The sequence below is a fragment of the Danio rerio genome, chromosome 1 (genome assembly GCF_052040795.2).
Source record: "Danio rerio strain M-AB ecotype USA chromosome 1, GRCz13ab, whole genome shotgun sequence".
NCBI classification, from domain to species: domain Eukaryota; kingdom Metazoa; phylum Chordata; class Actinopteri; order Cypriniformes; family Danionidae; genus Danio; species Danio rerio.
In genome coordinates this window covers 56,149,780-56,176,963 of record NC_141021.1, presented here as the reverse complement: position 1 = coordinate 56,176,963, position 27,184 = coordinate 56,149,780, and the positions used below count along the sequence as shown (strand labels likewise).

Here is a 27,184-nt window from a genome sequence, read left to right as displayed (position 1 = left end):
ATAATTTACAGAAGACTTAAATTTAATTCATTACACCAATAGTTTATAAAAATTCATGAAAACACTCACCAGCCACTTTATCAGGTACAGCTTACTAGTGCCGCGTTGGACTCTCTTTTGCCTTCAGATCTGCCTTAATCCTTCATGGCATAGATTCAACAAGGTACTGGAAATATTCCTCAGACATGTTGGTCCATATTGTCATGATGCACATCCATGATGCGAATCTCCCGTTTTAACACATCCCAAAGGTGCTCTATTGGATTGAGATCTGGTATCTGTGGAGGCCATTTGAGTACAGTGAACTCGTCATGTTCAAGAAACCAGTCTGAGATGATTCACACTTTATGACATGGTGTGTTATCCTGCTGGAAGTAGCCATCAGTAGATGGGTCCACTGTGTTCATAAAGGGATGGACCTGGTCAGCAACAATACTCGGGTAGGCTGTGGCATTGACACGATGCTCATTTGGTACTAATGAGCCCAAAGTGTGCCAAGAAAGTAGATCAGCAGTTTCGAAAATACTCAGACCAGCCTGTTTGGCACCAACAACCATGCCAAGTCACATAAATCACCTTTCTTCCCCATTCTGATGCTCGGTTGAAACTGCAGCAGATCGTCTTGACCATCTCTACATGCCTAAATGTATTGAACTGCCGCCATGTGATTGGCTGATTAGAAATTTGTGTTAAAGAGCAGTGGGACAGGTGTACCTAATAAAGTGGCCATTGAATGTTATATGAATAAAAACAAGAATCATTTGCTGACATATAAGACTACATCTTTATACTTTTTTACTTATATAAAATATTGTGAATGTATTTTATATATAATGTTAAATGTTGTATGTTGTTAAGTTTTTGCATAAATATATGCTCAACGACTGTATGAGATTGTGTCACCCATATTTTGACATTTTATTTTTTACAAGTTAATTGATACAGTAGACTTTTGACCTGCGTTTAATATTTCTGTTTTTAAAATTACGTTTGTGCATTTACTTAATTTGTGAATGACAGAAATTGGACATTTGTTTTCAGATCAGATCTACAAAATTGTAAACGGCACAAAATAGACCAAAGTTTCAGGAGTTGTGAAGATTGAAAATCAAAATAAACACACACACGAACGCCAATTAAGAAACGTTTTTAAAAAGTTTAATCGCTCTGATGGATATTTACATCATCAAAGATACAAATCAGATGCGGTTTTGATACACAATCATATCTGAGAAGTTTAAAGTGCAAAAGCCTACTGTTATCTGTAAGCAGGTTCTGGGACGTCTGTAATAGACAATAGATGTTAATAATTACAATGCAAGGCAGCTGAGTGGACAAAGCATATGGAAAACATCAGTACAAAGAAGATCCAAAAACATTATATGAAACTCCAAACACACTTGATTTACTAACGCTGCATCACTCAAAATATAAATATGTTTGTGGAAATATTTTACAAGAACTGGGTAATCGGAGTACATCTTATTGTAATGCATTATTGGATAACAAGAGAAGATATTCTGAAGAATGTTGGGTAAAAGCAGCCATTGACATCTATAGTAGGAACAAAAAATACAATAGACGTTTAGTAAACTTATTTACAACTTTAAGTATTTTGTTTGTGTTCAACAGAAAAAAGAATCTCAGAGGGTTGAACCAAGTGGAGGATGAAGAAATGAGGCGTCATTTTCTCGTCACAGTTCATCTGAAAACTCTTGAGGAGCTTTAATTCATCAGGGTTTTCTTTTCTTTCAGAAAGCAGAGACGCTGCTTCTGTCTTTCGTATCTGTGTCATTTTCAGTGTTGCTAAACTTGACCTGAAAACACAAAGTCGAATTAGTGCTTCATTCACACAACAAATGTTGTCAGAATTCTGCTTAAAGTCGCTATGAAACTATTTGCACTATCATGATGTACATTCATTTGAAAAGGTGTTGAAGTGAGGAAAAATTTAGGGCGGTGCTTAATTTTGTTCTTTGGGTTCCAGTGGGATTGTTGAAAAATGGGCATTGCTAACAAAATGATAAAAGATTGAGAAATGAATGAATTAAGAGCAGAAACAAATCAAACCTTTTTAGCTCCGCCCTAAAGGACAGATAGCCCAGCCCTAAATGACTGAAAACCGTGACCTAAATGACTAATAGCCTTCCTTAACGGACTGATAGCCCCACCCCCTAAAGGACTGTTATCTCCTCCCTAAATAAATAATTGACAGCCCCGCCTTAAATTGCTTGATAGCCCCTCCCTAAAACGCTGATAGTCTTGCCCTAATTGACTAATAGCCTTGCACTAAAGGACTGATAGCCGATCAGTAGTCAATAGTCTACCGAAATGTGTAGCTAAAGCTGATCGGTCAGTTCTTGTTACGCGACTCGTGGTGCGCTTGTGGCGTTCATTTGACTGCTTGCATCTGGGAAGTGCGAGCAAGACAGCTTGAATGCACAGACCGTGCACCTCCATTGAAAATAACAAACTTCCGTCAGTGTTAGAAAAGACACTATATGAGAACCGCCCCTTAAAAGGATGCCATTATTTGCGATCTCCAGCTGTTGAACTTTTTGCACAGACATGCTGGATTCACCTCAATTATTGACAAACAGGTTGGGTTTTTTGGCAGTTCGTAGGTTCGTTGGTTTTTCACTGGGCCTTTTCCCCAAAGAAACTTTCCAAAGACGTCTGTTTCTTACTCATGTTGCTGCTTGTGGGTTAAATTTGGCCACTCAAGTGACCGAGACGTACGTGAGAGAATACGGTCATTTTTCAAAATAAAAGGTTGTTCAGACTCAGATAATAAACACAACGCAAATAATTAATAATTTTTTTGCAGCCCAGTACTAGTTGATCGGTCTGTAGCCCGGTAGTTGAGGACCACTGCCCTAAAGGAGCTCCTCCTTAGCTCCTCCTTAAATGACCGATAGCTCCTCCTTAAATGACCGATAGCTCCTCCTTAAATGACTGATAGCTCCTCCTTAAATGACTGATAGCTCCTCCTTAAATGACCGATAGCTCCTCCTTAAATGACCGATAGCTCCTCCTTAAATGACTGATAGCTCCTCCTTAAATGACTGATAGCTCCTCCTTAAATGACTGATAGGTTCTCCTTAAATGACCAATAGCTCCTCCTTAAATGACCGATAGCTCCTCCTTAAATGACTGATAGCTCCTCCTTAAATGACTGATAGCTCCTCCTTAAATGACTGATAGGTTCTCCTTAAATGACCAATAGCTCCTCCTTAAATGACTGATAGCTCCTCCTTAAATGACTGATAGCTCCTCCTTAAATGACTGATAGCTCCTCCTTAAATGACTGATAGCTCCTCCTTAAATGACCGATAGCTACTCCTTAAATGACTGATAGCTCCTCCCTAAAGCACTGATAGTCCCTCCCTAAAGGAATGATAGCCCAAGTCCACGGCCCGATGGTTGAGGACCACTGCCCTAAAGGAACGATAGCCCCACCCTAAATGAGTGATAGTTCCACCCTAAATGACTGATACTCCTGCCCTAAATGACTGATAGCTCCTCCTTAAATGACTGAGCCCCTCCCTAAATGACTGATAGCTCCGCCCTAAATGACTGTTAGCCCCTTCCTAAATTGCTGATAGCTCCTCCTTAAATAACTGATAGCCCCTCCCTAAAGGACTGATAGCTCCGCCCTAAAGAAAATCCATGTGACCAGGAAGTGAAGAAAAGTTGTTTCGAGGGGGGGGGTTCTGGTATTTGATTAAAGTTTTTGAGGGCAAATGAATTTGTACAAAATAATGAAGTGTAGAGACACATGCTGCTATACTGTATATGCATAAATTAGGAAGAGACCGTTTTATTTCATGCCGACTTTAATTCTTGTGTGGAGTTGATCAGAATTGAGTGCTTTACCTCTTTGCCTGCTTCGTTTTTCCTATGAGGAGAAACAAAAATGCTTAGTCAGACATCTCAGAACAAAGCCATGATGCAGGTTTATTTATGAACAAACTTTCAACAAGTGTAAGTTTTACTTACTCTGAAAAGTTAAAACCGTTGTCAAGACTAGACTTATGGTGTTTTCCAATATTGAAGCTCTCGCGGTCAGAATCTGTGTCTTTCTTCATTTTCTTTACCCTAAGGCAGCAAAATAATATATTTTACTGAGCAATGCTTTACACCTTAGAAGCAAAAGTTCAGTCAAATGAAAGGAATCTGCACTCGCACCAAATGATGATGTGCTGAAGAAGCCTGGATCAAAACAGCCATCAACTCCCATAGTATTTTTAGTTCCCACTGGATGTCAATGGCTGCTTTTTTCCAACATCCTTCAGAAAAAACTTGTTTTGTGTTCAACAGATTTGAATGTGTAAGTTCAGAACCGCATGAGTGTAAGTAAATGATGAGCAATTGGTGAACTGCCCCTTTAGTTTGCACACTTTCAGGTCATCCGAAATGCTGGTGACTAAAATCATGGGCTTGGTGATTTTATTTAATGCAGGTCAACTTGTTCAAGTCAATTTATATAATGTGAGTCAGCGATTTACACTTTGAGAGTCAAAAAAAAGAAAAAAAAACCCGCATAGGCAAAACAAAATGAATACCTGTGGCTCCTGATGAAACACTGATTATTTATCACCTACATATAATGTAGTAAATAATGTACCATTTCTCGTACAGATGGATTGTTTCATTACCTCAGTGTATCTTCAGGAGCCCTAAGTATTCATTTTTTTCAGTATTTTTATTTTTTGTCTTGATGTTTTACTCTCAAAGTGCTGGTTGTCCTTTTAGTCATGTGGATCGCCAAGAATCACGGTTTTAGCTAAAAATCTTTTACGTAGGATAACTCCACCAAAAACACCCACTAAAACCATACCTAACGATATAGACGGACATCATTGTGATAAATGCCACAAAGCTCAGCCCCAGCAGGACACCGAGAGTGATGACGGCCACATCGTTTGAGACTCCGGGAACTCCAGAGCCTCCAGAACCTTCCTCCACTGTGATTTGCACATCAGATCCAAACACTTTCTCCAACTCCACAGTCAATTGGTCTAGACTGCTCTTCAGTTTCCTGTGGGAGTCGACACATTCAGTAATTCAGTATTCCGTAAAGGGGCACAGTGGGATATATCGCCTACAAAGGGCATTTCAGAGTTAACACAATCATGCCCACCATACTGAAGTCTCATTCCAAATGGAAGTGCTCAAAACTGTCCACTTAGGAGAGATTATTCAGAATGAAGGATTTCGAAGGGTACAACCGATGGGCACTTTGGACCCCCATGATCCTTTGCGCAGGGAAGTTTAGTGTCAAACAGTGTTTGATTTAAAAGGAGTCATCCCAATGCGCTAATTCCTTCAAAGCTGTCACTCTGGGTTTGGGCATAGGAATAAGCTCTTGCCATTGGAATGTGCTGTCAGACTAATGTAATGGAAATTCATTTTTAGATGAGCTTTATATGTTAGAAACTTGTCTAAGACTCATTATTACATGTGTGTGTATCTGTGTTCTCCATATGTTCATCATAAAACCTATGTGTACATGTTTATAGATAACTATATTTCTTTAGGTGAAAGCTTTTTCATTATCCTAAGAAGGATGTGTGGTTGTTATGAGCATATCGCACGAACAGCAGAAGACGCCTGACGTAATTGTAGATGAGGCCTTATTGGGAGTTGACCTCGTAAGCAGTACAAACTAGATAAAAAGGTGAACACACTTGACTTCAGTATCTCACTCTGCAGAAACTGTTGTTGCTGTATGACTGTGATCTTCTTTATAAAGAATAAAACTTGTAAAAGACATCCCGGGTAAGACTTTGTTTCTTGACCACTGAGAGAGCCTCCTTAGAGAAAATAGCCACTACACTAACAATGTGTTTGTTTGGGCATATTCCCTATGTCCTAATCCCTTTGGAGGGTCCCTCTGAATAAATTATTGCAATGATTCCTTCCGATCTAAACTCAGTGTGTGACGCTAAACTTTCCTGCTCATGGCCTGAAGTGTCCATCAGTGGTATCCTTAAAATCATTTAATTCCAAAGGTCCCTTTAAAGTGACCAGATTTGAGCACTTCAGTTTGCAACGACACTTCAATATGGTGGACATGATTGTTGTCACTGCTAAGTGCCCTTTGTGGATCGATAAATCCCATTTGAAATGCACCATCACTTAGAGATAGATAAATGACCTAATTTCTAAATAAATGGATACATTTCTGTCTTACTCTTTGATCTTCTCTGCCTCGATGATGCCGCCACTGGAGTCCATTGCAATAAATCTGATGTGAGATTTGGCTGTAGATTCTCGAGAAATGGTGCGCATCTCATTCTCACTCTCAGCTGCCACACTGAGGATTTTTACAGTCCAGCCTAAAGTTGTCTTCATGGAACTGAGGAAAGAAACGCACAATATAAAAGCTGGATAGGGGATATAGAGTTTCACTAAAAACTAACTTAAATCATTTATTACAATTAGATTTTGGTTCTAGAGGTCAGCTCAATAGCCCACGGGTTCAGTAGTGCTGGAGGTTTTTTTTCCCCTATAGGTGTTATTTAACAGTCAAACACTTTTGATTTGAAGCAACAACAAAATCTTGACATTATGAATAAATAATAAGTCTTTTTCTCACTCAAATCTTTGAAAGGATTTCAAGAATTTTATGGCGTGTTTTGGTCCTTTTTTGAACATTTCATAGAGTATGGATCAACTAAAACGTGAGCAAATGACAAACTGTAGATGTTTGTCATGTTTCCTCTCCATTTTCTCAAAATACACTGTCAGTTCGCTCTATATTTACTAAATTACCCTTCTACACTCATGTAAGGTTGGCTTGGAAATGACCATTCTTTCACTCACTCTTCAATCTCTGCTATCATCTTCTCCACAGTGAACACAGGCTGGTTTAAGGAGATGACCACAATGTTGTCACTTGCACTTTGTTTCACTGTGATCTGTATAAGGGACAAACATGAGAGCTTGTTTAGTTTCCTGTCATTGACAGCTTTGTTTCGCTGCTCTGTTTTCATTTGGCAATTTGAAAAAGTCATCCAAAAGTCTCCTATTTGCTCTTGGTTTCTGCATACCTCTACTGCTGTTGTTGTAAAAAGTCCATGTTTATCAGTGGCTTTAACCTCATAGGTGACCAGAGGGTCTACAATGCTGGACGCATCCAGAACGTAGAGCTGACCAGTGCTTGCCTCAACATCCAGTACAGTAGTGGGCTTCACCAGTGAATACTGCAGTTTTGAGCTCTCGTCCACATCAGGGTCTGTTGCCTGAGGGGTACATAGCATCCAACCAATGAAGTAAATAAAGTAAGCAATGCATATATAGCATAAACTGCATTACTGTTGATAAAGAGTTGCTTTACAGTTCCTAATGTGTTATAGTGTGTTCTGGGAATATTCTGAGGTGTTCTAGGAATGTTCTTAAGGGTTTTAGAAATGTTGTTGGTTGTTCTGAGGTGTTCTAGGAATACTATGGTGTTATGGAAATGTTCTAGGAATCTTCAAGTTATAATCTAGGGTGTTCTAGGAATGTTCTAATGCTTTGTTCACACCAGAAGCGGAACGCGCGGATAAATCGCGCTATTCGCGTGTAAATAGCCACGTGAACATTTGAGTTTACTCGCTTCATTCGCGCGTCAAACCCAGCTTCATTCGCGTGTCATTTTCACTTCAGAACAGACGCGGATTCGCGTGATGGGCAGGGCTTGTCTGCCCCGTGACTCTAGCTTCATAGCTAAAGGGCAAACATGGGTTTTATGAAGAAAATAACAGTGTTTATGTGCTTTATAAAGGATGAAAAACAGCGTTGATACGTTTAGAGCCGTGTTTGAGTCCACTACATCCTTTCAGAGGTGCATCCAGCTCTTTAAGCTCATAGACTCCTCCAGAAACTGAACCTGGCCGATGGAGGTTTTCAGCGGTGCTTCTGACTGAGCCCAGCCCAGTTTGATGAATTTCTTGTCTGTGTCTGCTGGGGGATTTCCCCTGGGACACCGACAACAGGCGATACGTCACAATCACGCCCCCACAAGAGCAAGCTCCTGATTGGTTAACGCGAGTGATTTGCGTGAAACGTGCAGTAAGCGCGTAAAACGCGCAAAACGCTCAATTCGCGCCACGCCATGCGCACCGCGCAATTCTCGTCATTCGTGCCGCGCTATTCGCGCAGGATGTCTATACGCGTGTTTGCATTGACTTAACATGTAAATCACTCGCGCTTGACGCATCTGATGTGAACGCAGCATAAGGCAGGGGTGTCCAAAGTCGGTCCTGGAGGGCCGGTGTCTTGCTGATTTAGGCCCCAACTTGCTTCAACACACCTGCCTGGAAGTTTCTAGTACACCTAGTAAGAGCTTGATTCAGGTGTGTTTGATTAGGGTTGGAGCTAAACTATCCAGGACACCAGCCCTCCAGGACTGAGTGTGGACACCCCTGTTCTAGGGCATTCTAGGAATTTTCTAGGGTGTTCTAGGAATGTTCTAGGGCATAGTGTAGCTCTAACTTCCTTCAACACACCTGCCTGGAAGTTTCTAGTGTACCTAGAACAGAAGTGTCAAACTCCTGCAGGGCCGCACCCTACACAGTTTAGTTCCAACCTTGCTTTAACACACTTTTCCTGTAGGTTTCAAACAAGCCTAACAGACTCAATTAATACAATCAGGTGTGTTTAAATAGAGTTGAAACTAAACTACCAGAGCTGCAACCCTCCAGGAACTGAGTTGGACACCTCTGACTTAGCTGGTTTAGGTGTGTCTTTTTGGTATTGGATCTAAACTCTGTAGGACACCGGGGCTCCAGGACCGAGTTTGGACACCCCTGTTCTAGAAATGTTCTATGGTGTTCTAGGAATGAATGCACCCAACGAATGTGTTATGAATTCACATTATGAATGTGTCTACATTTGTTACATTTGTCTTTTAAGAAACAAAACTTGGACAACACTTACCTGGACTTTCACTATAGGGAATTTGTATGGTGCAATATTGAAAATTTCAGCTGTATATTTTTCAGCATCAAACTCAGGAGCCTCATTCACATTCTCAACCTGAACACTGACCTGAAAATTGAAGGAGAGAGATGAAGTCAAATGTTAGAGATTTGACTTCAGAGTTTGTTCATGGCGTGAGTTTGTACTGAGAATGATACCGTTGTCTCTGCAGTGTTCGGAGGAGTTCTGGAGTCTATAGCCTCTACAGTGAGGATGTACCACTCCACGTCCTCCTTGTCAAGTGATTTTAGAGCTTGTATGGTTCCCTCAGCATCCACAGAGAAGACGTCCTCGTGTGACTTCATGTTATAATTGACAGTAACCAGTGGACTCCCTGTTAATGCCTTGACCGTGCCTACTATTGTCTCCTCGGGTTCATTCTCCTTGATCATGAAGTTGTAGGAGGAACTCTCAAAAGACACACTCTCAGAGAGAGAAGCAATTTTGAAGTGGATCAAGACTTCAGCTACAGAGAGAACAAAGATGTTAGATTTGACGTTCATCAGGTAAGATTTAAATACTACTCATGAAATGTTTTAGGTGTGAACTAACTCTGTAAGACTTATAAATTACTTCATACATAAAGCGGATTCCCTAAAGAATTTATGTAAACTAAACCCAAACCTTCATCAGATAGTGCTGGTGTTCCATGATCTGTCGCTATAGCACTAAGGGTTAGCAGTGTGTCTTCTGTGACTTCACTAAGGTCAGAGGTCAAAGTGATGTCGCCTGTTTCAGCATCCAGTGCAACCATGGAGGAGACCTCAGAGAAACTACAGAAATATGACAATAATGCATCATGTTTTCTTTATTGATTCTAAAAAATATTGAATGTTTGTCCTTTTTTAATATGAATCTTATCTAGATTGTGAAAATAAAGCCTGTGTTACCTGTAGGTAATAAGTGCATTGTCTCCAGCATCTCTATCTGTGGCAGAGACTGTCAGCAGCAACTCTCCAACCTTTGCGTCTCTAACCAGAATACTTCTGCTGTAAGTCTCCGAGCTGAAGACTGGAGCATTGTCATTGACATCTGTGATGCTGACCCTCACTGTGGTCATATTCTGAGGGGAAATCAACCAAATAAACCATTTTATCTTTGCAGAATTGTTGAAAAGTTGAATTGCAGATAGGCAGTTGGATACAACAGTGTTTTACAACCCTGTTCTTTGATTGGCACACTAGGAACCATCTTGAATCTCTTCCTAATCAAGCAGACCTCATTCAACATGTTAGCTTGTTGATATAGACTCCAATACCCAAAACTTATTAGTCAAGTATGAGGAAGACATCCAAAAGATTTAATGTTGATGCACCCTAGTTACTCTTGGCCCTTGAGATCTACATTCCTGCAGAGTTTAGCTCTAACATTGATCAAACAATCTGTAACTTTCTGGTAATCTGTATAGCTGTTCAGGTATATCAGATTAAGTTTTGAGTTAAACTCTTCTTGAAGGTTTCTTTACATGAGCAGGGTTGCCTACTTCTACTTTAGAGCAAAAACGTTGTCCTCGAGATCCAGATTTTTAATCCAGTTTGCCCTGACACTCTTGGAAATCCCTAATATACTTTACAAAGATATTGATTTATTGGTCGTGATGTGTTTAATAATAAATGGAGCTAAAACGTGAAGGATATTAGCTCTCCCAGGGCAGGATTGGACACCTTTGCTTAGTAACCTGTCGATCCTGTAGTTTAAGATATTTAGTGTTTGAGCTCAACCCTGGTAGACCTACAGTATCTACAGGAGCAAGAACGGCTTCGCCCCTTTTACATCAAACTCAAACACTAACTCTAGTCTAAAATCAAACACTAGTCTAGTTTGTTAATCCTGTTGTCTGTGTTGTCTAAAATGTGTTATGTTAGTGGAATTTTCAAAATCATGCAAATCGAACACACAAAGAAAATAAATTACATTTAACTGTGGTATCCCATGATCCACAGCAGTGATGACCACATCATAGACATCTTGCATCTCCCGATCCAACTCACTGATAGCTTGTAGAGTCCCATCCTAACGGGGAGAATGAAATAAGCATTTCGTATAAGAAACTTAAGTAAAATTTGAACTTCCAACAATACATTGTCATGTTTCAAGATCAGGTACTCACATCGCTGCAACTGAAGAATTTGCTGTAAGAAGAAGTAGAAAAAGTGACAAGTCCATTATCTCCAATATCAGCATCTGTGGCTGAAATTTTGCACACCTCCCCAGGTGATGACTGTGTGTATTTGCCTTCCTGAATCTCAATGAGCTCTGGCAGAGGAAGGAATTGTGGGTTGTTGTCATTGATGTCCAGGACAGTGATGATGACCTGAGCTGTGGACCTTAAACCATCGACAGGCTGGTCTACGGCAACAACCTGAAAATGCACACATCATATTTAAAATCATACCTTAGTATCATATTTAGTATGAGTACTCGAACATCTTAAACATTTTGTAAACAGTTATAATAGATTTGCACCTCTAGCGTGTAATGGTCATTAGTTTCTCTATCCAAGGTGGCATCTCTCCCGAGTGATATAACTCCTTGACTGTTGATAACAAAGGTATCGCTATCCATAATAAAGTGACCCTTAGAGAACCCATCCTAAATAGAAAGAAAGGAGATAGGTAACTACATCAAAATGAACTTGAAATGTTGGCATTAGGTATTGAGCATGTTATACTTAAAAGGGGCAGATGGGTATGTTAAGTATAAACTTTACAAAGTGGTTGGTAGAGAATTTAAAAATGTAGGGTATTTCCAGTAGAATCTAGCTAAAGACTTGCAAATACAGTGTGAGACACATGCATTCAATAGAGCTAGTGATGTCATTGTGAGGGCTAGAGTTAGGTGTAGACCAGTGCTTAATTTGTAAATTGCGAGGTCCCGGAACAGATCGGGGTAACGGATCAGGCATGTTACCAGAGGAGGGAGAGGTGTCGCGGACAAAAGTAAAGAGTGGGAGTGGGAGGTTTGTCGGGGATGAAAGTGAAGAGAGTTGGGGAGTCACGGAAGAAAGTGAAGAGAGTTGGGGAGTCGGAGAAGAAAGTGAAGAGAGTTGGGGAGTCACAGAAGCAAGTGAAGAGAGTTGGGCAGTCACGATAGAAAGTGAGGAGAGTTGGGGAGTTACAGAAGAAAGTGAAGAGAGTTGGGCAGTCGCGGAAGAAAGTGAAGAGAGTTGGGGAGTCGCAGAAGAAAGTGAAGAGAGTTGGGGAGTCACGGAAGAAAGTGAAGAGAGTTGGGGAGTCGCGAAAGAAGGTGAAGAGAGTTGGGGAGTCGCGAAAGAAAGTGAAGAGAGTTGGAGAGTCACAGAAGCAAGTGAAGAGAGTTGGGGAGTCACGATAGAAAGTGATGAGAGTTGGGGAGTCGCGGAAGAAAGTAAAGAGAGTTGGGGAGTCACAGAAGAAAGTGAAGAGAGTTGGGGAGTCACAGAAGAAAGTGAAGAGAGTTGGGCAGTCGCGGAAGAAAGTGAAGAGAGTTGGGGAGTCACAGAAGAAAGTGAAGAGAGTTGGGGAGTTGCGGAAGAAAGTGAAAAGAGTTGGGGAGTCAGGGAAGAAAGTGAAGAGAGTTGGGGAGTCACAAAAGAAAGTGAAGAGAGTTGGGGAGTCACAGAAGAAAGTGAAGAGAGTTGGGGAGTCGCGGAAGAAAGTGAAGAGAGTTGGGGAGTTGCGGAAGAAAGTGAAGAGAGTTGGGGAGTCACAGAAGAAAGTGAAGAGAGTTGGGGAGTTGCGGAAGAAAGTGAAGAGAGTTGGGGAGTCAGGGAAGAAAGTGAAGAGAGTTGGGGAGTCACAAAAGAAAGTGAAGAGAGTTTGGGAGTCACAGAAAAAAGTGAAGAGAGTTGGGGAGTCATGGAAGAAAGTGAGGACAGTTGGAGAGTGGCGAAAAAAAAGTGAGGAGAGTTGGGGAGTCGCGAAAAAATGTGAGGAGAGTTGGGGAGTCACAGAAAAAAGTGAAGAGAGTTGGGAAGTCATGGAAGAAAGTGAGGAGAGTTGGGGAGTCGCGAAAGAAAGTGAGGAGAGTTGTGGAGTCACGGAAGAAAGTGAAGAGAGTTGGGGAGTCGCGGAAGAAAGTGAGGACAGTTGGGGAGTCACGGAAGAAAGTGAAGAGAGTTGGGGAGTCGCGGAAGAAAGTGAGGACAGTTGGGGAGTCTCGAAAGAAAGTGAAGAGAGTTGAGGAGTAGCGGAAGAAAATGAGGAGAGTTGGGGAGTCACGGAAGAAAGTGAAGAGAGTTGGGGAGACACATAAGAAAGTGAGGAAAGTTGGGGAGTCGTGGAAGTGAAGAGTGGAAGAGCAAGGCAGGGTGGGGGTGCGTGTGAGGAGGGGCATTGGTAAAATGGGGTGCCGGATCAGATTTCAGAGGTGCACAAATTAAGCCCTGGTGTAGACATTAAAAGCATGCATGCAGTCTCAGCCAGACTTCTTTTTTTTCTGGTAGGGTAGCAAAGGTGCTACTAATGCAGAGTTCACACTGCATGATTTTCAAAGTTGACAGAATACACTTGTCTTGCACTTCATGACTATCTGTTAGCAATTTCACAAAACCTTAAGCTAAAATCGTGCAGTGTAAGTCTTAAATTGTTGTTAGAGTGTTCTGAGATGTTATTATGAGTTGCCATGCAGTTGAAAGAGGAATGTGCATGCTAACTGCACATAACGCAGCTTTGCACTTGTGTAGATTAGTTGTAGAATAGAAGCGTGTTGTAATTGTTTTGCTAGGTTTTTTCAGAAAGATTTTCAAGAGGTATTGCTAGGCAGCTGTTCAACAGACATACTTAAGTGGATTTTGCTCGACTGCCACAAGAGATGTAGTTGGGAGATCTCTCACCTTGTCCTCATCTGTAACCTCCAGGGATACCAAAGCAGTTCCACCCGCAAGGTTTTCATAGATGGACACATCATACTCGTCCTTACTGAACACAGGAGGTTTATCATTCACATCCTCCACCCACACTATAACAACTGCACTGCCTGTAAGAGAAGGGCTTCCTCCATCTCGTCCCTCTACATCTAGAGTATACCGTTTGGCTTTACTATAATCCAACTTTCCAGCAAGGGTTACAGAACCAGAATCAGAATCAATGTTGAATACAGGCGTGTCTGAAGATGGCTGCTGATTGACAATGTGAAAGCTCACAACAGCATTTACACCATCATCTTTATCTGTTGCCATGACGACTACCACGTCTGCTCCTACATCAGCATCCTCGAACATTGTGGTCTCATACTGCTGTTTGGAAAATATGGGAGAATTGTCGTTGATGTCAGTCACGGTGATGCCCAGATCAGTGGTGGTGGAAAGTGACGGACGACCCTGATCTTGGACAGTGATCACTAAATGATACTCGTCTTGGGCTTCCCTGTCCAATGGAGCTGCTAGAGTTATCACTCCTGTTTCTTGGTCAATATTAAACCTCCCAGCACCTCCCAGGAGAGTGTACTGAACTTCAGCATTAAATCCTGCATCTGCATCCGTGGCTTTTACTGATGCTACATCTTCCCCAACAATGTGATTCTCTGAAATGGAGACAGTAGGAGGGTGATCTTCAAACTCTGGACTGTTGTCATTGACGTCCAGCACTTCAACCAGGACTGATGCCTCATCCCGGTTGGTCCCATCCGATATCGACAGCAACACAGTGTAGCTGCTCTTTTCCTCATAGTCTAGCTTGACTTTGGTATATAAAACTCTTGTATCTTTGTTTATGGCAAATTTGTCACCTTCAGTCTCAACTGTTAAGGTAACTGGTACAAAAGGATCAATAGATAGGAAGTTAACCTGTGAATGAGAGAGTACACATTAGTTTAGATTAGTTTACTGCATGAGTGACCAGTTTTACTCCTGTACACGGGCCGTCATAGTTTATCTTTCACCCTACTTAAAGTAGGAAATACAAATATACGGTTTATTTTGCTTGGGCACATTATTCTTTAGCTGAACAATTAATCAGTGTCAGCTAATCCACTAAATTTTTGTTTTGTTTTGGTCATTTTAAATCAAAGTCTGATCATTTGTATCCCCATTTGAAGTGGCGGTCCTATTCTGAGCATGCCAGTTTGATGGCTTCAGCCACAATGATCTTAACATACCTCTCTTACAGTTAATTTGCCATAAGAGAATGATGAAAAAAAAAATCCCCACCCCCTACTCAATATTACAGTCGGAAGTACATTAATTTACTGAAATATCTGTAAACTTCCAGTTCACACAGACTTCAAACACACATCAATCAGCTAATCAGAATTTTACATTTGTAGAATCCTCCTGAGCCCATGATTTGTGTACCAAGTCTGGCAAAAGATATAAGAACTTATCAAGAAACTTGTGTTGTACAGACCTTGACAATCTCTGCATCTTCTTGATTCTCCTCTACTTGTCCCTGGTAGGTCTTCTGAAGGAATTGAGGATGAGAATCTCCGGGTGCCTGGATATGCACCAATGCAGGGGTTGACCTGCTTATAGCGCCTCCTATAGGTGTGAGTAGAATTTCAGTATTTTTAAGCCACCAGTAATGCATCTACATGAATTTTACCTCCATCAAATGTCTTCCAAAACAAACAGATGTGAAAACTTACCGTCTCTTGCAGTGATGTAGAGTGCAAACTCGAGGATTTCATTTTCCACCAATGGGATTAGTTGTACTAGAGTAATCGCCCCATCTTTCTCATTGAGGCCAAAAAAGCCTTTTTCATTTCCAAACTCAATGAAATAACTGATTTCTGCATTTGGACCTTCATCCAGGTCTGTTGCTTCAACCTTACATAAAGATGAATCTGTGTTTAGTTACAGATACTTCACAAAATACTTCAAGTGTTTGTGGTTTAGTAGTCATCTTATAATGACATATTGATTGCATAATCTATGGAAATACGCAGAATTATTGCTTAAAAACAATTAAATGACTCAACAAACAATGATTCATCACCTTGACAACCTCCATTCCAACAGTCTGGTCAGCGTAAACTTTGCCCTCATATTCTGAATCTGTAAACTGTGGACTGTTGTCGTTCTCGTCCAGCAAGATAATGGTCACATCTGCTGTTTCTTTGTTGGTGGAAGGAGGGTTTTCTTGTGCTTCAACCTTTTGATTTTAGAGGCAGAATTAGCATGCATGTATGCAGTGGTGTTTAAAGAAACAGCAGGCCTCACAACATCTGGTAGCTCGTAGTCCCGGGGCTATTGTTTTTTTCAGTCAGGCTACCAAGATCTATCAACAGCATGCCTGGTTGGCATCTAGATACCCTGCTGACACGGTATAGATTGATTTTGGTAGCTTGACTGTAAAAACAAAAGTCCAGGGACTTTGGGCTACTAGATTTTGCGAGCCCTGTGATCAAATAATATTGTCGCATTGTTACTTGAAAGCTGAAGATGGCTGTAGTCTCTCTGTCAAGATCTTCAGGACGTTTCACCAGAATTCTTCCATCAGGATTGATGGAAAATGGGACAGAGTCTGGAATGATTCGTAATGTTCCCACAAATCCTCCCTAGGGATGAAGTCACTTAAGTTCTTTCTCTATTTCTATTTTTATGAATAGATCATGAGGATTTTAGGAACCATACCAGGTCTAGGTCAGTGACTATTGTCTGAAGCACAAACTGGTCTTTTGGAGAATTTTCTGGAATAGATATGATGTACTCTTCCTGGTCAAATTTGGGTGAGTTGTCATCTACATCCTCAATAATAACAGATACCACCGCGTTGGCCGTCTTACTGGGATCATTCTGCTGAGCTGCCTGTTTTTAAAAGAAGAATATGATTGTTGAAATCAGAGCATCAACCTAATGGTTTTCATGAATGTTTTAAGAAAGCTCTGATACCTGTATGTATAGGGTTATCTGGTCAATCTCCTCTCTGTCCAGTGCTGTGGTCACAGAAATGACTCCACTGTTTGGGTTGATCTCAAAGTTGCTCTGATATTCATTTGGAAGAACTGGAACAGATATGTTGGTAGAGACTTCATTATTGATTCATTTTCTTTTCGGCTTAGTGCCTTTATTAACCTGGGGTCGCCACTGCAGAATGAACCACCAACTTATCCAGCAAATGTTTTACGCAACGGATGCTCTTCATTTACACATACACTACAGACAATTTAGCTTACCCAATTCCCCTATACCCACATGTCTTTGGACTTGTGGGGGAAACTAGAGCACCCGGAGGAAACCCATGCAGAGAACATGCAAACACCACACACAGAAACCCTAACTGACCCAGCCGGGGCTTTTTTATGTCATGTCATGTCATTTTCATCCGTTTTTCCAGGGCCGGGTCGCAGGGGCAGCTGTCTTAGGAGAGAACTCCAGACTTCCCCTTTCCCCGGACACTTCCTCCAGCTCCTCCGGGGTGATCCCGAGGCCAGCCGAGGTCCCTCCAGCGTGTCCTGGGTCTTCCCTGAGGCCTCCTCCCGGTGGCTATGCCTGGAACACTTTCCTAGGTAGGCGTCCTGGAGGTATTCAGAACGAATGCCCGAGCCACCTCAACTGACTTCTCTCGATTTGGAGGAGCAGCAGCTCTACTCCGAGCTCCTCCCGGGTGACAGAGCTCGTCACCCTGTCTATAAGGGTGCACCCTGCCACCCTGCGAAGGAAACTCATTTCAGCCGCTTGTATCAGAGATCTTGTCCTTTCAGTCATGACCCAAATCTCATGACCATAGGTGAGAGTAGGAGCGTAGATTGACCTGTAAATTGAGAGCTTTGCCTTTTGGCTTAGCTCCTTCTTTACCACAACGGACCGGTACATAGACCACATTACTGCTGCCGCTGCACCGATCCTCCTGTCAATCTCACGCTCCATCCTTCCCTCACTTGTGAACAAAACCCCAAGATACTTAAACTCCTCCACCTGGGGTAAAGACCTTCCTCCAACTTGGAGTTGGCAAACCCCCTTTTTTCCGGTGTAGCACCATAGCCTAGGACTTGAAGGTGCTGATTCTCATCCCAACCGTGTCACACTAGGCACCAAACTGCCCCAGTGCATGCTGAAAGTACATGTATAAGTGTAATAGCAACCACAATATAACTCTTAATAATTTAAAACAATCATCAATATTGAGCAAAATAAATATTATTTTGTCCATAACTGAGCTTCTCCATCAGGCTTCCATTACTGTTATCATGCTATCATCCGGGTCACGGCACCAAATTAGCAACAATTTAATTCTCCCACAGCTTCTACTAAAGTATAGTTTATTATTCAAATGGAAATACATTATCAGTGGTGTAAAGTGCTTTTCTTACAATTCATTAGTCATATCCTTGCTTAATGTTTGGGGTAATTATGACATAAGCTCCGTACTGTCATATACTTACAAGATCTCGCTCACATCTATCACAATATGACACTTTAGAATGGGTGGAGGAGGTTGTTTAGATTAGGACACATGTCATACTAGAGAACTGTAAATCTTCTGTTAACAGTACCTGTTGTTAGGCTGTAAACTACAGGCTCGTTGATGCCCGTGTCGCCATCTTGCGCTTTTATAGCCTCAGGAGTGACGTCTGAGAAATGTCCGATCTGTGCATGAGCAGAAACGACATGGAGGGTTTAATTTTTTTTAACACACATGATTTTAAAGCATTGATCTTGTCCCCTGTTACCTCATTTTCCTCAATGGTTGCCTTGTAGAGGCTGTGATCAAAATAAGGGTTTAGATTGTCATAGTCAACAATGGTTATTGTAACAGCGGTGGTGTCACTGAGTCCTCCTGTATCCTGAAAAACAAACAGCGTTTGTTTCTATAATTTCTACCTTTTAAAGTGCATCCAAAACTGAACACATAGTCAAGATTCACTTTAATATGAGGAAAAAAGCAGCTTGAACATTCTACTAAACATCTCCTTTTGTATTTCTTAAGTGATTACATGAATTTTTTTCTGTAATCTATTGCTTTGAGGTATAGATCACTTAATTAATTTAATGTGTCTTTGCTTCATTAAGTTCTAGAAGTTCTAAAGGTTGATGCAAAAAAACTTCAATTAAACAATAGCCTGGTATGACTGTAGGAATAAATGCTAATTATCAAAGTCCTCTAGAGTTAAAGAGTTGAGTATTACCATGTTTAAAACCATTCAGCCGATGTACAGGTCTGATGGGAGCCCTTTTAGCTTAGCTTAGCATAGATCATTTATTCGGATTAGACCGTTAGCATTTTCAATAATTATCCCATTTAAAGCTTGACTCTTTTGTAGTTAGATCGTGTACTAAGACTGACCGAAAATGACAAGTTTCTATTTTCTAGGTGATAAGGTGGGAACTAATCTCTCATTCCAGCATAATAATCAAGGAACTTTGCTGTCATATTACCATGCACAGTGAAGAACAAATTACTTTATTATTAGGTTTACCTTTAGGGAATTTGAAAAATGAGTCTATTTTTCAAAACAGTGGTTTGTTCCTTTAAAATATATCAGTGTCACGTGACCAGATTAGTTTGTGTACTACCTGTTTGCACATATGGAAGATGTAAGAGGTGTGAATTTGTTAACGATTGTGACAGTTTGCATGTTATGGAGGTCTATGAAGGAAAATGCATGTACTCAAACTGCAAGCAAAACACCATTCTGGGATGTCAGAGAGTTGGTCTTTACTTGAGCTTTCACGGTGAAGGTGTACTGCTGAATGTTGTTGTAGTTCAGGTGCTTCAATAACCTGATGTTTCCGTCACTTCTCACATCAAAGTCTTCTGGAGCTGGAGGCTGTTAATTGACAGGAAGTGATGAAGTAAAATGAGGATATGAAAACAGTAAAAACACAAATCTTTTACACGATGTTCTTGTTCACAGTATGTCTGATAATATTTTTTCTTCTGGAGAAAGTCTTAGTTGTTTTATTTTGGCTAGAATAAAAACATTTTTTAAATTTTTTTAAAATCCAATTTAGGGACAAAATGATTAGTCCCTTTAAGCTAATTTTCCCCCCCGATAGTCTACAGAACAAACCATCGTTATATAATAACTTGCCTAATTACCCTAACCTGCCTAGATAACCTTTTTAACCTAGTTAAGCCTTTAAATGTCACTTTAAGCTCTATAAAAGTGTCTTGAAAAATATCTAGTCAAATATATTTACTGTCATCATGCAAGGATAAAATAAATCAGTTATTAGAGATGAGTTATTGAAACGATTATGTGCAGAAATGTGTACAGAAATTGGGGAAAAAATAAACGGGGCTAATAATTTAAGGGGGCTAATAATTCTGACTTCAACTGTAAATCTCTGCTGAAATTTCATTTTACGGTAATATATATCTACCAAAAGTTTTTACTGTAATATAGTCATACCAAACCTTTTTTTTTACAGTAGTACATCTTTACTGTAACATCTTTTTATGGTAAAATATTTGTACTGAAACTGTTTTTACTGTAATATATCTCTGCTGAAACTTTTTACTGTAGTATAGCTAAACTGAAGCTTCTTTTTACTGTATTTCTCTTCCAAAATGTGTTTTTACTGTAATTTATCCATACTGAAGCTTATTTTACAGTAATATTTCTATACTGGTGTGTTTTAAATGGTAAACTACCTGTACTAAACCTTTTCTACTGTAATTTATCTCTGCTAAAACTTCATTTTACGGCAATAAATCTCTAAAGTTACTGAAACTGCTTTTACTGTAAAATTCATATCAAAGTTTTTTTTACAGTAACATATCGCTACTGAAACATCTTTTCATAATAAAATATCTGTACTGAAACTTCTTTTATTGTAATATATCTATACTGAAGCTTCATTTTACAGTAACATATCTCTTCCTAAACTTCTTTTACAGTGAAATATATTTGCCGCAATTTAATTACACAGTATAACATTATTATAGAACTTTTACTGTAATTTGTTGAAATTTTACACTTGCAAAACCTTTTATATTGAATATTTCCAGCTAAAATTAATAAATTCCATCACTTGAAGAAGATATGGATACAGGATGTACCTTTCACAAAGCAGTTAGAAATATGCTAAAAAGAGTTCAGACTTGCCACTATAGAGTATGAAATTCTGTTGTTTTCTGGAGAAGCATCTGCATCATTAGCTTTCACTCTGATCACATCTGTATCCACAGGCGTCGTCTGCAAAAAAACAGTGTTTACTAACATATATCAGGTCTAAACACACTACAAATGGTTACAGTAGTGACCGTACGTACTTCTGAAATTGTGGCACTGTATGTTTTGTTCTCGAAGATCGGAGGGTTGTCATTGATGTCCTCAACTAAAAGTACTCTGTTGTTTCTCTTCTGAAACGTAGAATCTGATGTTGAGACTTTACGATGCTTCATTTCTATTATGCTCTATGTCTTACTCAATGAATTTGTTATAGTGTTATTTAAACAAACATACCAGTGTGTTTACGCAGGTGACTGAATAATACAAATTCCCTCCAAACTAGAAGAGACGAATCATAAGAAAAGGACAAATGTCACAATTTCAGATGAAAATATTTCATATACAAAGAGTTTTTATATATATCAGATAACTGATAACTCAAATAAAAAAAAAGTCGTTATGTATGCAAATAAACTTCACATCAAAAAAAAAAATGCATTTAAAAAAAAACAAGCTTAGCTTACAGGTTTGACACACGATATTGATATCTGACAATTTGTTGTATTTTTGCGGTAATTTATTGGCATCACTTGTGTTTTACAGTAATGTGTCCTTACTACAATTTCATTTTGCAGTAAAATAGCTTTACCACAGTTTATTTTTACAGTAAAATATCTCCCAGCAAAATTTTTTTGCTGTAATATATCTCTAATCAAACTTTTTTTCTACCGTAAAATATTAAAACTTTTTTTACTGTGGTATGTCTCTACTGAAACTTTTGTTACGGTAAAATATCTCTAATTAAACATCTTTCGACGGTTCTATATCTCTACTGAATTGTCTTTTATGGTAAAATATCTCCACCAAAACTTTTTTATAGTACAATATCTCTATCAGAACATTTTGACTGTAAAATATCTATATTGAAGCTTTTTACAGTAATAAAGCTCTACTGAAATGTCTTTTTTAATGGAAAAATATCTCTACTGAAACTTCATTTTAGGGTAATATATCTCCACCAAAACTTATTTTTACAGTAATTTATCTATACTGAAGCTTTTTTACAGTAATATATCTCTACTGAAACCTCTTTTTATGGTAAGATATCTATTTTTTATATTATTATTTTTTACAGTAATTTACCATACCTGCCAACACTCCCGTATTTCAGACCCATCTCCCGTTTTGTTCTGTCTCCCGGAAAAGTACAGGAATTCAGCCACCACATCCCCTTCACTCCTCAGTCATCTGTTCGCGCACCTGCCCTACGCTCAGTATGCCCCCCCCACCCCCCCCCACCAACCACCCCCCACCCCACCTCCCCGCCCTGCTCTTCAGTTTGTGTAACCGCCACCACCATCCCAAAACCCTCCTTCCCCCTGCTCTTTAGTTTGCGCACACAACAGTCACAACTGCTTTTTACAGTAATGTATCTTTAATGCTATTTTAATTATACTGTAATCTCTTGAATTTTTACATTAACAGTGTAAAACCTTTATATTAGATATTTAAAGTTGATTAAATATTTTTCAAATAAGCGACATGAGATCATCTATCATACTACATGTCTAGTTCAGACACTTTAATATTGTAGTGAACTGGGGGTTGAACAAACCTGCTTTATTTCATCAGCATCCAGTGGTTTAATTGTCCGTACAGTAGCGTTCAAGTCTCCATCAGTGTAAACCAGCTCTAGAAAATCCAAAGCCACTGGAAATCGATGTGACTCCAGTTTTAGGCGATCTTCAGGCCTGATATTAGAAATGACCTCTATATCCCCTGTAGAAATAATAATAGTTTTAGAAATATATATATTTTTTTGTTAAAAAAAGTTGTTGCTTAAGTTGTTGCTCTTTAATCAGAAAAGACTCGTAATACTGTGAACTAGATTAAGTCTCACCTTCATATCCCTCCAAAATAGTGCCCATATTGAAATCACCTCCAGATCCACTTACACAGTCTATCTGTGTAGAAACTGAAATAGAAATTTGATTTAAAGACATAATAATCTACTAAAAGCTTAAATAAACTGGTTAAAACCACATTAAATCTCATAATATATTGATCAATGGTAATATACAGTATTGAACATGTCACCTTTTTTTTAGTCAACATATTTATAAAGGTGTCGCTGACTTGAAATTTTTCCTGGATGTTGGTAACAACCAAAGAAATCCATTTATGCAAAGAAAACAAATCTAATTTGTTTAGAAATTAAATAATGCATAATTAAATGAAAAGATGCAGGGAAAAAGTATAGAACACATGAATAAAGAGAGATGAAAAAGGCAGTGAGAGCCCAGACAGCAGCTGAAATCTCTCAGTAGTTCCTCCACTCTTCAACCCTCTGTCCTTCATCAGTCTAAAGTAATATTAGCTGCTTTTGTCCAACATCTACAGTAGCAGGAGGATGGAGATGAAACCAGAGTGGACAGTTCAGCAAGACAATGATCCAAAACACAGCCAAGGAAACTCTCAAATGCGTTTAGAGAAAGAAAATAAAGCTGTAGAATGGCCCAGCCAATCACCTGAACCGAATCCAATAGAGAATACAAAATAAAGATCAGATTTGATAGACGAGACCCACAGAACCATCAAGATTTTTACACTCTGTTAAAGTCTGTAAGAAACTCACACCTGAGCAATTCATGTGACTTCATTCTCCATGCCGTCTTTAATCTGCCGTCACCAAAAAAGCCTTTTATATAAAGTATTAAATAAAGTTCAGTAGTTTAGGGCGTTCTCCTCCTGTCATTCCATAGTTATTACACACAACTCATTCTTCAGATTTTTATTTTTGTTTCATTTTTGTTTGTATTGTTTGACTTTTCACCAAAATCCACTTCAATTTCATGTCAACAGCTCCTTCTGAAACATTATTCCCAGAAAAAAACATGACATGTTCAATACTTATTTCCCCCGCTGTACATTTAAACAGTTTTAAAATTCACTATTTAAAATTAATATTTCTGCTCATTCATTAGCTTCAGATTGTGTAATTACGTAATATTAGTTGATGAACATGAAAAATACTGTAGTAGTTAATAGTAAACACTGTAGTGCTTTAGAACTATACTGTAGTAAAAGACTCAAATTAATCTGTTGTGGTGATTCTACAGTTGCTATAGAAACACAACAACTATAGTAACATAAATCACCCAATACTGTCGTTTTCTATGGGTGTATATAATATTACAATACAACACAGATTACTGTAGTAAAAACTAAAGTACACTACAGTATTTATTACACTTTATCTGTTCAGAAGAGTTAAAATAGTAATGAATAGTAAATACTGTAGTGCTATACTAATATATACAATAGTAAAGTACTCAAATTAATCTGTTGTGGTGATTCTACAGTTGCTATGGAAACACAACAACTATAGTAACACAAATCACCCGATACTGTAGTTTTTGTAAAATATTTTTTAAAAAGTAAAATATATTTTTTTAAGTTTTTAAAAATATTGAAATTGCTTTATTTCCACCAGACACAGCGTTTTATCCATATCGGCTACGAAGCGCACAATTGTATTATCAATATTAAAGAGCTGATAGAAAAACACAACATGGAGAGGTATGTGATTAAAAAAAATCTATATTATTGTGTTAAAGCTACAACATTACGCACATATATTAATACAGCTGTTCTGTCAGTTAAATTAATCTAAATTTCAACAGATTTATTAAGTACATAGCCCAATAAAGGTTCAAAATAACCCAAAAAAGCACCAAATATTTTTTACTTAACCATTGGGTTAAATAAATTACTCAACGTTTTTTTGAGTGTAGTAAAAAATAAAGTATACAACAGAATTTATTGCACTATATTAGTTCACAAAAGCTAAAAAAAAATACAGGAGTAATTAATAGTAAATAGTGCTCTAGAACCATGTAATAAAGTACTCAATCTGTTGTGGTGATTCTTCAGTTGCTATGGAAACACAACAACTATAGTAACATTAACAAATCACGCAATACTGTAGTTTTATTCCATAGGGTATGTTGTATTACAACACACTACAGTTTACTATACTCAGTTAAAATAGTTGGGTTAAAAATACCCCAACATATAACCCAAATATAGGTTACTAAAGCACCTTCCCAACTATGGGTTATTTTAATAAATGTTATTTTTTCATTCTGGTATTACTATTGCTACTATTACTACAACATCTATTAATTTTATAAATACGGCTCTGTAAATAAATAACATACAGGTTACAAAAATATAAAAAAATGCTTTATTTCCACCAGACACAGCGTTTTATCCATATTGGCTACCAAGGGCACGTTTGTATCATCAATATTTAAGAGTGCTGGAGAAACGGATAGAAAAACACGACACGGAGAGATATTTGATGAAAAAAAAACTTGCAATATTATTATGTTAGAGCTTAAATAAACATTATAACGCAAAAACAACATTACGTACGCATATTAATACAGCTGTTCTGCGTCCGTTAAATCAGTTGACTGTAGAAATTCTACATTTTTAACTCAACTGGTTGAGTTATTAAATAAATAACCCAATAAAGGTTAAAAATAACCCAACAAAGCACCAAATATTTAATTTAACTGGTTGAATTATTAATAATAACCCAATAAAGGTAAAAAATAACCCAACAAAGTATCAAATATTTTTTACTTAACCATTGGGTTAAATAAATGTTTTTTAGAGTGTAGTATACACTAAAGTATACAACAGTATTTATTACGCTTTATTAGTTTAGAAGAGTTAAAAATACTGTAATGCTTTAGAACTTTGCTATAGTAAAGTATTCAACCTGTTGTGGTGAATCTACAGTTGCCATGCTAACACAACTATAGTTACAATAACATATAACACAATACTGTAGTTTTCCATGGGTGTATGTAATATTACAACACACCACAGTTTACTATAGTAAAAATTTAAGTATACAACAGTATTTATTACACTATTAGTTCACAAGAGCTAAAAATACTGTTGTAGTTAATAGTAAATACTGTAGTGCTTTAGAACTATACTATAGTAAAGTACTCAAAATAATCTGTTGTGGTGATTCTACAGTTTCTATGGAAACACAACAATTATAGTAACATAAACAAACAAGCCAATACTGTAGTTTTATTCTATAGGGTATGTACTGTAATATTACAATGCATCACAGTTTACAGTAGTAAAAATAAAGTATACTACAATATTTATTACAGTTTGTCAGTTCACATTAGCTCTACAGTATAATACACTTTTATATAGTATGATTCATAAACACTAGTAAGTACTATTACAGTATTTTTAATGATAGATATTACTAATCATCTAATAATGTTACATATCTCTTCCTACTACACTGAGACAAAAAAATGGATTAAATAAATCGGACTTACCAGAACTGCTTCTTGCGCCGTAGACATGTAGACAGACTAAGATAAATAAAATATGATATAAGGCCATCTTTTCCGTAATTCGCAGTAAACGCTGCCTGTGTTCTGCTGGCTGGCGGTGAAGAGAGAGCTTATTTCTTGTGTAATCTCTCTCTGAGCTCTTCTTTATTGTATGCCATAAACAGTTATGGCCTCAGGTATGAGCAGGTATCAAAGGTGCTTCATAAGAGGACAATAATGGAGGATTGGCAGCATGTGGGAGGGGCTTAACTGGAAGAATCTGAGTTTATGTGAGGATATCTAACATTCTGGAGCTTTGTTATTGACTTTTATCTTGGTCTCTCGCTCATACTCATGCAGTGGTTTCAGTCACCTGGGTTTGTTTATTATTATACGATCTTAGAGAATACTTGACTCTGATTGGTTAATGAATCGCTGCGTTTTCTCATGTTAAATGACCACCAAAGGATTTCGTTGTTGTCAATGGCAGCTGATTACATATGCTGTGTTTCATATACACTCACTGGCCATTTTATTAGGTACACCTTGCTAAGTACCGGGTTGGACCCCCTTTTGCCTTCAGAACTGCCTTAATCCTTTGTGTCATGGATTCAACAAGTAAGTGGAAATATTCCTCAGAGATTTTGCTCCATATTGACATGGTAGCATCACACATTTGCTGCAGATTTGTTGGCTGCACATCCATGATGTGAATCTCCCGTTCCACCACATCTCAAAGGTGCTCTATTGGATTGAGATCTGGTGAATGTGGAGGCCATTTGAGTACAGTGAACTCATTGTCATGTTCAAGA

At 38.6% G+C, this 27,184-nt stretch overlaps 1 protein-coding gene and 1 long non-coding RNA gene across 2 annotated transcripts in view; one reads left to right on the top strand and one right to left on the bottom strand.

The window, feature by feature from the left end:
* LOC147847018 (uncharacterized) overlaps window positions 1-27,184 on the top strand; it is a 919,394-nt gene that overhangs the window by 228,104 nt on the left and 664,106 nt on the right. The gene's annotated exons all lie outside the window — the stretch shown is intronic.
* On the bottom strand, window positions 1,137-26,716 carry LOC103908636 (protocadherin Fat 1). Its single transcript, XM_087237791.1, has 30 exons — window positions 26,376-26,716; window positions 22,901-22,975; window positions 22,616-22,779; window positions 21,295-21,339; window positions 21,102-21,191; window positions 20,935-21,024; window positions 19,546-19,653; window positions 18,556-18,669; window positions 18,379-18,472; window positions 16,775-16,887; window positions 16,517-16,690; window positions 16,312-16,440; window positions 15,879-16,034; window positions 15,529-15,709; window positions 15,291-15,421; window positions 13,781-14,731; window positions 11,434-11,559; window positions 11,078-11,329; window positions 10,882-10,980; window positions 9,858-10,030; window positions 9,592-9,740; window positions 9,126-9,433; window positions 8,926-9,036; window positions 7,056-7,247; window positions 6,829-6,923; window positions 6,197-6,361; window positions 4,841-5,041; window positions 4,000-4,098; window positions 3,877-3,898; window positions 1,137-1,817 (listed from the first exon to the last, which is right to left on the bottom strand). The coding sequence occupies exons 1-30, from the start codon at window positions 26,440-26,442 to the stop codon at window positions 1,752-1,754; spliced, it is 4,740 nt and encodes a 1,579-aa protein (XP_087093917.1). The 5' UTR covers window positions 26,443-26,716; the 3' UTR covers window positions 1,137-1,751.